A 10,680-nucleotide genomic window follows, 5' to 3' on the forward strand; every position below is an offset into this window, starting at 1 on the left:
AGTATTGTAGGCACGCGCTTTCAATCGAACACTACTGAATTTTAGATTCCTTCTTTGGAGATCTTCATGGCATTTACATCAATCAAATGTACAAAAGCTGCTGCTGAGAATGGACACGATCTTGGCAAACAGACAGCCTTTACAAGTTATCTACTTCCCGTTCGGACATCTTATATTACACGGACCAGACATTAGTAGTGATAGTATTGGTAATGTGGCTCAGCATCATCGTACCTATACATGTTGTAGCCTGAGTCAACTTCATAGTGATATTGATACAAAGTATGTGGGGGTTCTCCTGTTTCGTAGTGCTGGACGTTGTGTGTCGGCTCGACTTCGTCTTCGTCTGCTTGAGTGTCCGTGTGCTGAGGCGATGGAGAGCTGAGCTCGCTCGGAGAAGAGCTGGCGTCACGAGCCGGGCTTTTGTCGACTTTGACCTCAACCAAATCGACTTCTTCAAACGAATGGAAAATGGGATGTAAGTATGCATCAGCTAAGTAAGCCTTCAACTCCCTATCGGACTCAGGGGTTCGATCTTGCAAATCTTTGGACATTGCTTCCTGATGAGACGAATAAATAGGGCGAATGAGTTCTCAATTGATCATGAAAATGTATCGATTTTATTGTGAACGATGTATTACCTCAAGGGGATACTTTCTGAATGCAGGCTCGAATCGATTCTTGCAGTATTTGTGGAAGACGAGAGTCAGTACAGGTAGCACGACGAGCAAAGGAGTCGAGTTTGCTGCTTTTTTTGTGCTCAAAAGGCCCATCAGGAGGAGCTGCGATATCAGCAAAGCTGCTATAATGCGACCGTGAACATGAGGCCAGAATGCTGCGGCACTCTCATATTGTTGGTTGTACACATTAATGATCTGCTCGATGAAAATAATGGACTGTTGGCGATACAAAGAATGAGTTAATAAATATGTTGAAGAATTCTTTTGGAGCTGAACAAACCTGGTGGCGATACACAAAGTATGCCAAGGCGAAGAAGACGAGCACAAAAGGAAGAACGATGGGGGTAACAACCATGTATACGATTCCCAAAAGGAAGTATAGTTGAAGAGTTGGTAAGGTCTCCGGGAATTCGACGCCTCCGGGGTCCATTGCCTTTGCCAAGTCCCGCTCGGTTTTGACAACGAACATGTTCTTTAGGTGGAAGATCACTAGCGCTTTCAACCGGAGAATTTCACCGGCAATTCCAGCCCATCCGTCGACCATTATGTATGTAATAAAGAATGTCGCCTTCATCGGTATTGATACCCCAATATTTCTCGGAATTCTGCAGCCACAAAAACCTTCTTTCAGAAAAGAACTATTTGAAATATCAACGTGGCAACTATAGATATATACGGAACATTACTGTGCGGCTGATTCGTGAAGGAAAGCATGAAGTTGCTGGAACGCAGTTCCCGTTACAATACTTCCCAAGAACACATTGACCAGCATGAAGTAGTAATATTTCGTTGCAGCTCGTCGATCCAGCACCGAAAGTGATAAGTACCCCTCGATTTTGGACATAAACAATAGAATTCTCGGTAGGTAATACAGAAAGATCTTAAGAGCAAGACCGGGTAGGAAGCCCTGCAGAAAAGACTTGACGAAGTTCCTGCATAGGACAGGCAATCACTTACAAAATCGATGCAAGTAGAGACAGTCGCAAAGCTCGTTCGTGTTGACGTTCGCTTACCATTCGATTAATGGCCGGAGGAAAGGTGCAACCTTCTCCAATCCTTCCAGATTCGCCAAGGATTGGACGAAAGCAATGGGTATCATGTAGAAGAAGATCAAGGCAAACACCAACGACGATATCACAAACTTGCGGACAGTGAGCGACACAAATGGTATCGCCAAGTTCTTCCAGTAGACGTCTCGGGGTTCGGGAGCCCATTGTGTCAACCACTGTGTCGGATTTTTGCTCTGTTGTGTCTGCGCACAAACGGCTGCACCCCATCTCGAATTGAATGACACAAAGGCTACCGGCATTATGGATTTCGGGTCTTTTAAAATCTCCTGGCGCTCCATTGTAAGCTAAGAACAAGATTGAAAATTTTGTTTAGACCGAAAGATACAAAGTTAAGCTCATCAAGAACTGAGCTAGACACCTTGGTAGATAAAATAAATCAACATAGAACTGCAAGCACCTTCTTATCAATATATTTGATTTGGTCTTTGTAGAAGTCGATTGAATCCACTCGTTTGCCCCATAATCCAAGGAAGCCTCTCTGGATGACAAAAAAAGTAAACTTAGCCGAATTTCTTTTTCCATACTATATATCTTGTTTCGAAGGTTTTTTTTTTAAACTACGACGGTACCTTCCTTGTAGGCCTCTTGTGTGGATGTCTCTCAAACTTAAGTTGGTTGTAGTCGAGCCAATTTTGAAGCCGATTTCTTCTTCTAACAAGTTTTGCAAACTTATTGGCATTGTACACGGCCTGAGCGAGTCATGCAAAAATCGAAATTCTTAAGCTGTGTCATTTTCGGAGATGAATGTTTATGGACAATGTAGTACCTGATGACATAAATAGTGATCCGGATGGTTTTTCTGAAAGAAGGTTTCGACACTGTCGGATATGGATCGCCCTGACACATTTGGGACATTCCTGACAAGAACCTGAAGATAGATCAAAGATTATTCGTTATAACAAGGTCAAGAACGGTGCCGCTAAAGAATCACTATGCAAAATGGTACATAAAGTAAGAATATATCTCATTGCTAAATGCATTGGCATGTTGATGACATTATTATCGACTTACTAACCGTGAATTGTTCTGCCCGTCTGCCTTGCGAAGCCAAAAAGTTTAGCCGCATTGACGCAACTCTACCGTATTCCTTATAGAGCATGAAACACACCCAAAAAGTGAACAAATACTCCATTGATATGTGGACAAAAAACCTGAAATTCAACCATTGTTTAGTTTCTTACCCATGGAATCAAATAAGATAGGGAGAGTAAGAATCTTTTAACCTACTTATAGGACTTGGGACGGACATTTGATATCGAAAGCTTGTCGATGTCATTGACAACCAACTCGCGGCGCAAGAAAAACAGAATCCCGTCCGATACATTTACAGGAATCAGAATTAGAAGCGCAGCAATTGCAATTGGACCAAATATTTTCAAGCTGACAAGAGCAAAAGTTAAAGACAGTTAACATTAGGAAGAAATTTCTGTAAGTTCAGCAATATAACTGACAAGAAAAACATCATATGCAAAACTCAAGCTTCTTACATAATCTGGAATTACATTAGTATTCTTCTATTCAGAAACTAGGAACTTTCTACCTCAACAAGATTCTTCAAATGATGTCACTTTCATTGACAAAGGAGAAGATAGTATAAAGGTAACTTTATATTTCCATAACTGAACAAGCATCGTTTCTAGAATCGAAGAAACTTTGAAGCAGATACCCAAGCTGAAGATCATAGAGATTTATCAATCACTTTTTTTCCAGAATTTACTATGATTACTAAGAACCATCAACGACTAAAATAATTGACTGCACAGTAAAACAAAAAAGGGAGGAATTTGATTGGAGATTTGGGAGTACCCAAGAGTATATATCCTCAAGAAAACAGCAGAATCAAGCCCAGCATGGCTGATAATATCAGCCTCACTCATCTTCAGAGCCTGAGGCATCCAATTAAGAAAAGTAAAATAAGTCTTGATGTCGAGATTGACGAATTTGCCCACCACACCACCCCTGCCGCGGGGGCTGGTCCTCTTCCCGGCAATGTACCATTTGGGAAAGTAAACCCTGTCGTTGATTGGCTGAATTCTGAGCAGAGCAAAGGCAAGCAAGAAGGCGAAGGAGGTCAGTATGTTGATGAGAGCTGACACCCCAATATCCCCAAGAGTTGCCATTTCTTGTTCTTGTGCTTAAAGCTTCAATTCATCGATTTCCAAGAACTCAACTGTGAGAAAAAGGAGGATAAAGGGAGAGAAGCAAAAAGTGGGTCTGTGAAAGGCAGTAGGAGAAAGTGAAGAATATTTTCTTGGTGAGCTCTTGGTTGTCTTTTGCTTTGGGAAAGTTTGGGTAATGAGGAATTCTTATGATATCATTTATTGCAGCAGCATTTCCTTTTCTTTTCTTTTTTTGTTTAATTAAATTATTAATTTCGGCCATGGCTGCAAGTGTGTAGAACTCTTGGGACCATTTGAGGTCATGCGGGGGTTTGGGTTTCTTTTGGGTTTGGTAAATTAAAAAAGGTAAGAACTTTCTGTGGCAGAAAATGCTCTGAGGAGTATGTTAGGCTGTAGGCGGTAGTTCGGCTATGTTGTTTTCTTGTGGATTTTGGAGATAGTCTTTTTTCGCTTTTTCTGCAGCCTTCCAAAGTTGGACCGTTTTCGCCGGCGGTGCTCCGCCGCCGGAAGGCGGTGGTTAATCCTACCAAATCACTGATTCATCGCCGCGATTTCTGGTGGTTGCAGATGGTAGGATGCGTTGACGAACTCCTTATTTTAAAATTGATTGATTCGGTTATGTAAATAGTGCTTGAATTATTGCACACTCAAAACAGATTCTCGAAAAATATAATATAACAACACGAAAGGGAAGGACAAGAACGATAATTGTTCATTACAAAAAGGTTGAGGGACTGAAGTTAGGCTGTAGTTAGGATAAGGACAGGAAATAAGAGGGCCCCCATGAGTTAATGGTGTTTAGTTTACATTTATTAACAGAAAACAGATTAATATCAGTCTTATATTATTAATTAATCAATCCTTAAAGCACGAATACAGACGGGCAGCAATCAAGTGGGAATTAAAATGATTCCTGGGAATGGCTCCTCTGTGACACATTCGATAACCTTCTTCTTTGCCTAGTAGTGGAGATGCCATCATCATCCATGTCTTCTTTTCAGTTCATCAACCAAAATTTTCTTTTGCAGCAATGGATGGGCTCTGAAGATCAACACAGGAACTTGGGCTATTAAAAAACTTTAGCCCTAACACATCGATCTTCTGGGCTCTGTCAGAATATCTAAATGTAAGAACCTGAAAATGATGGGATTTCGCTGTGTTGTCATGTAGTGACACTCATCTTTTATAGCATCTAATGTCCACACATTTCCCACGTACATGCAATTCAAGAAAATGTCATCCCTTCTTTCCCCCGTACACTCTTCTTCTACTTCAATTGAATACCTACAAATGGCATCACAAACCTTCACCCCTTTTGTGCTCATCAATTGCCGATATTCAATAATCCCAAATTTGAAAAACCCTAGAAAAATTTCCCCAAAGCTTTTCCCTGTAGCAGCTTCCAAACGCGCAGTAACTTTTGGGGGAAATTTCACAACCAAATCCAGAAATTTCCCCTTCGATAATCAGGATATGGATCTCAACAGGAGTTTGGTTGTCAAATCCGCTGAATCCCAAAGTGTTTCGACTTCATCAAGCCTTCAAAGCTCGGTATTCGTTCATAAAATGCACACGCATATATATATATATATATATATGATTGCTGATCGAATTTGGATTCTGATTTATGGTTTCTGTTTCAGTTGTTTAAACTACTGCATTTGGCAGTGTCACTGGGCATCATTCTAGCAATAGATAAGTTCTTGCAAAAGGCATTTTCGGACGCAGCCATCAAATTCCCTAGTGCCCTGTTCGGAATGTTCTGCATATTTACTATTCTGGTGGTTCTTGATTACACCGTCCCCCCCGCCGCCACCGCCGTGATGAACTTCTTCCAGCCGGCGTTTCTGTTTATTCAGAGGTGGCTTCCGATCTTCTACGTACCCTCTCTAGTAGTTCTGCCTCTGTCTGTTAAAGACATTCCAGCTTCCTCAGGACTAAAAATCCTTTTCATTACAGGCATGAACATTCATATACTTCATAATTCTGGTTTCACACATTCGATCGCCGCCGTAACGGATATGTGTATCTTGTCGTGTTTTGCAGTCGGAGGATGGCTGGCTTCATGTTGTGTAGCAGGTTTTACAGCTATAGCAGTTAGAAAGATGGTGAAGACTGAAATGATTCCTGCTGAACCTATGCCGAAGCCTTCTCCCTTTTCTAAGTTAGAATTGGGGTTTTGGATCGTTATATTCGTTGCTTCATTCGTTTCGGCAGTGCTTTATCCGACAATATTTGGAACGAACGCCAGGACATGTTTACCATTTCTCCTTGCATCTACAGTAACAGGCTATATGGTTGGTTCGGGGTAATAAAAAGATTCAAAAAAATGTCAGACTCAATCCAGCTCGAACATGTCTTCCCCTGGTTTTATAATTCTTGATTTTTGGTGCCTTCAGGTTGCCATCACAAGTTAAGCAACTTTTCCATCCGATAATTTGCTGTGCATTGTCAGCCGATCTTGCAGCATTCGTTTATGGAGTCGTTTCGAAATCAGGGTTTGATCCTGTTCTAGGTAAAGATCCGAGCTACGATCAAAGGTTGACATTCTTGTACATTTTATAACATCCTTGGATTTGAGGGCTAAATCGAAAAACTTCCAGGTTACTATCTTACAAAAGTTTCATCAAATCCCGGAGCTGGCGACATTCTGATGGGATTTCTGGGGTCAGTTATTCTCTCTTTCGCCTTCTCGATGTTCCAGCAGAGAAAGGTAACAGAACCATTTGCCAAGAATAATTGAAAATATTCGAAATGGTGTTCTTAAGGTTACAGAGATAGTTTATATTATTTATGATCATAATTTGCAGCTCGTTAAACGACACGCCGCGGAGATATTCACCTCTGTCATCATCGCCACATTGTTCTCGCTGTATTCGACAGCCCTTGTTGGACGTCTCGTACATCTTGAGCCATCACTAACCATATCAATTCTTCCCAGATGCATAACTGTCGCACTCGCTCTCAGCATCATATCTTTCTTCGAAGGTAGCTTTTAAATCAAATCTATTTTACATTTCCAATACATATGTTTATGAAAAACATTATGATAACAACTGCTTTAAACATTCCAGGTGCCAATGCATCTGTTACAGCAGCAGTTGTCGTAGTGACTGGTCTCGTTGGGGCCAACTTTGCTCAGGCAACTCTCGACAAGTTAAGATTCCGCGACCCTATAGCTCGAGGAATAGCTACTGCATCAAGGTACGAGAATCCATCTTCCATACAATCTATTAAAAGTAAACAAGGAAGATGCGGAACCATTTTGATGTCGTTTTGTTTTTTTCTTACAGCGCACATGGATTGGGAACAGCTGCGCTATCAGCAAAGGAACCCGAGGCTCTTCCATTTTGTGCGATTGCATATGCTGTGACCGGCATTTTTGGCTCGGTGATCTGCTCCGTTCCAGCTGTTAGACAAAGCTTGCTAGCCATAGCTGGCTGAAACCAACTCTAAGTAAATAAGGTCGCCTGTAGCTCAAACACCCTTAAATAAGGACGCCGAATGGTTAGATGCAGAATATTAGAAGTATAAGAGATTAGCGAATATGTGTATTATGCAATTTGCCCTAATAAATATGGTACTAAATGAATCTATTTCTACTACAACCAAACTGCTTCCCATTGCCCATCAACCCAATTGCTGATTCTAACATTGGGGATATGGATAAGCTTTCCTTTCCCTTTCCTTTCACGGTCGTGATCATGAGCATGAACATCGACTCTTCCTCTTCCTTTCTCCTCACAAACTCTATCTTCGAATTCATTCGACATATCACTGAAATCCACAAAATCAAGATTGCCTAAATGCTCAATCCCAATAGGCACGTCTTTCATTTCCTTACAATCCCATATTTCGAATTCGCGAAGATTAGTCATGCATCCCTTCTCGACTCTCACCCACTTCAATCTCCTCATCCTAATCAGTTGCAGCTCCTCGAGCTTTTTAAAACCTCCCGACTTGAAATGCAAGCCTTCTCCTTCGTAAGCGCCATACAATACAAGGTCTTTCAGATTGGCCAAACTTTGGAGACATTCAATTGGATCATCTCTTAACTTACTTGATCTCAAATGCAAACTTGTTAGAGCATCAAGAGAAGAAATCCATTCCGGCAACTTTTCCAAACATCCTTCCAGTCGTAGAAATCGCAAACACGTAGAAGGCATGAAGTATGGTAGATCAATTACCTCCCCTTCCTCACCAGCTGCAATGGAAAGTGACGTTAAGAAAGTAAGCTTTGAGAGGGACGAAGAAAGCTCCTTTCCATCCTCCTTTCTCAGCCTGGTAATCCCTAATCTCTGCAATTCTGTTAACCTCCCGATACCTCTTACAACTTCTGCACTTGCATCTATGTAACAAAGCTTTTGCAAACGCGATAATTGTCCTATCCCATATGGAGCCTTGAAGCTTTGAACATGGTCGAATGGAAGGTAATCAAGAAAGTCTTTATACCTATATACCAAGAGATATCTTAGCCTCCGAAGCTTTAGAATTTCGATTGGCAGCTCGGTCACATTAGATCCCTTGAGATCTAATATCTCTAGCTTCGCCAAATTTCCAATTAATTTTGGAATGATCGACACATTTGTGTTCTTGAGGCTCAAGTATTTGAGATGATATAGCTTGAAAACCTCACATGGTATTTCTTCTAACGGCGCTCCTCTAAGGTCCAATACCTTCAGCATCCTACATTCGCCGCGCAAAAGCCTGCATATAATTGGCCCCCATTCCAATTCCATGGAGCCGAAGAAAAGAAGAGTGCGAAGATATCTCAAGTTGTTGATTTTATCACTATAAGGAGCAGAGCTATCTTCGAGTGCGAGGCGTCGAACTTGATCTTCCAATGTAATTTCTGTTGGCTTCAATATAGCTGCTACTATATTTTGCTCCCTTGCCTTCGAAATAATGTATTCTCTGACGACGTCGTGAATACGAAAGTTTCTTGGCCTCCCATCTTTAGTTGTTGCTACTTGAATCAAACTTCTGTTGGAAAGTTCATTTAGATAGCTTTCTGCTGTTTCTTCCATGGTCTTCCCTTTTTCCGCCTCCACAAATCCTTCAACTATCCATAGTCGAATCAGAGTAGCTTTCTCGAGCAATGCATCTTCTGGAAAAATGCTCAAATAAAGGAGGCAAGCTTTCAGATAGTATGGCAGATCATAGTAACTCAGAGCTAACAACTTCCAAATCCTCATAAGATCGCAGTCATCGACTTTTGATTCGAGATTGAAGCTGAATCTTCTCCATTCTTCAATTTGATTTCTCTTCATTGCCAGAGCACTGCCAATGACAACAATGGCGAGAGGCAATCCTCCGCACTTCTTCAAGATGTTTCCGGAAACTTCCTTCAGATGATAAGGACACGGGCCACCGCGAAATGCCTTCATCCGAAACAACTCCTCTGCTCTTTGCGGCGGCAATGGCTGCAGCGGATAGACATGGCCTCCGCTCTCGCAGGACGCCGCGTCGCCTATGCTGTTCAAGCGACTTGTAATAATTACACAGCCTCGGCCGCATGTGTTGCGCCGAGGAAACACATATCGAAGAGATTCCCATACGTTTGTGCTCCAGACATCGTCGAGAACGACAATGTACCTCTTGTGTTGGAGGAAGCTGTATATGAACTCTTTCATGGCAGCAACGTTCATATCCTCGAATCCTCGGGGCAGTGGCTGTTTCACTTCTTCTAGAAGCTGCTTGATCAAGTCCCGCAGAATGTTGGATTGGTTGAATACCTGGGAAATGGCGATCCAGACATGATGGTCGATGTTCTGCTCCACAGACGAATCGTCGAACACCTTCTTGACAAGAGTGGTTTTACCCAACCCGGCCATGCCCGTCACGGAAAGAACAGTGAGTGTTGAATCACCGATCGAAATCCACTCGAGGAGCTTTTTCTTCGGCTTTTCAATGCCGACAACATCAGTTTCTTCCAACAGCAAAGCATCGTCTCGGCCGTCATAGTACGTGGAAATCGAAACGGTGTCGGGGTTTGAGGTCGGAAGAACAGCGTAAAGCTGTCGAAATGTTTTGGAAGCACTTTCTGTTCTGGACCTTAGATTTCTGATTTCAGAAGCCATACGACGTTTGGCTTTCAAATCTTTAATGCAAAAATAGTATTTCTTGAAACGACCTCGAATTCCAGGAGAGGAATTTTGTCGGAATGAGAGCATGTAGGCCTCGAGAACATCCTCGATGTCGTGAGCAATTTCACGCACTTGTCTGACCCACGCTTTGATCTGAGGATCGGAATCTTCTCTGGAATCAGCAGCCTTGAGGAACGCCTGCATCTGCTGGAGCTCGCCCTGAATGATTTTGGCTTCGACCTTAAGCCCTCCGAGTAGGTTTTGATTCTCTTGCAGCCATATTGTCAGATTGTTGAGTAGAAATGCTACAGCACTCTCCGCCATTTTCGATTTCTGCAACAAAAAATATGAAATGGTTATAAGTTTTACCTAATCATATTTAACAGCACTGTACGAAACTTCTTTTATCATATTCTAAAGTCTAAAATATTAAAAAATTCCACCGTCTGTAACAATTAATATTATTATCTGTAAGAAAAAGCACCACCAGATGTTACCTAATTAGCTTGTGAGTAGTAAGGAAGAACTTTTGGATTGCATGAAATGAAAGAATGGACACAGGGAGTGGTGAGGTAATGTATGTTTTAAAGTATTACAATGGCGGTGAAGAGTCAAGTCAGGTCAAGTGAAGAAGAAGCTTCTCTTCACTTTGTGTGGCTGTAAGATCTTTTGTTTCAAAGTCGTGTTCATTTTTGACTCCCAATGTAGTGGGAAATTTAATGTG

The 10,680-nt window shown here is 41.8% G+C and overlaps 3 protein-coding genes across 3 annotated transcripts; 1 reads left to right on the forward strand and 2 right to left on the reverse strand.

The window, feature by feature from the left end:
* Window positions 1–15: 15 nt before the first annotated feature.
* LOC127265575 (CSC1-like protein At1g32090) lies at window positions 16–4,059 on the reverse strand. The gene is made up of 11 exons (XM_051295432.1): window positions 3,557–4,059; window positions 2,978–3,130; window positions 2,766–2,901; window positions 2,517–2,618; window positions 2,320–2,439; window positions 2,148–2,228; window positions 1,694–2,034; window positions 1,367–1,612; window positions 961–1,285; window positions 642–875; window positions 16–560 (listed from the first exon to the last, which is right to left on the reverse strand). The coding sequence occupies exons 1-11, from the start codon at window positions 3,868–3,870 to the stop codon at window positions 192–194; spliced, it is 2,421 nt and encodes an 806-aa protein (XP_051151389.1). The 5' UTR covers window positions 3,871–4,059; the 3' UTR covers window positions 16–191.
* A 1,016-nt stretch (window positions 4,060–5,075) lies between these two features.
* On the forward strand, window positions 5,076–7,462 carry LOC127265701 (plastidal glycolate/glycerate translocator 1, chloroplastic). Its single transcript, XM_051295642.1, has 8 exons — window positions 5,076–5,421; window positions 5,514–5,829; window positions 5,917–6,178; window positions 6,270–6,385; window positions 6,474–6,583; window positions 6,681–6,858; window positions 6,945–7,074; window positions 7,164–7,462. Exons 1-8 carry the CDS (start codon window positions 5,089–5,091, stop codon window positions 7,312–7,314), a joined length of 1,596 nt encoding a protein of 531 aa, XP_051151599.1. The 5' UTR covers window positions 5,076–5,088; the 3' UTR covers window positions 7,315–7,462.
* Window positions 7,463–7,472: 10 nt separating this feature from the next.
* Window positions 7,473–10,529, reverse strand: LOC127265425 (disease resistance protein RPM1-like). Its single transcript, XM_051295204.1, has 2 exons — window positions 10,454–10,529; window positions 7,473–10,289 (listed from the first exon to the last, which is right to left on the reverse strand). Exon 2 carries the CDS (start codon window positions 10,278–10,280, stop codon window positions 7,473–7,475), a length of 2,808 nt encoding a protein of 935 aa, XP_051151161.1. The 5' UTR covers window positions 10,281–10,289; window positions 10,454–10,529.
* Between the last annotated feature and the right edge of the window lie 151 nt (window positions 10,530–10,680).

This window comes from Andrographis paniculata, unplaced genomic scaffold (genome assembly GCF_009805555.1).
Source record: "Andrographis paniculata isolate CXL003 unplaced genomic scaffold, ASM980555v1 Contig73END, whole genome shotgun sequence".
NCBI classification, from domain to species: Eukaryota; Viridiplantae; Streptophyta; class Magnoliopsida; order Lamiales; family Acanthaceae; genus Andrographis; species Andrographis paniculata.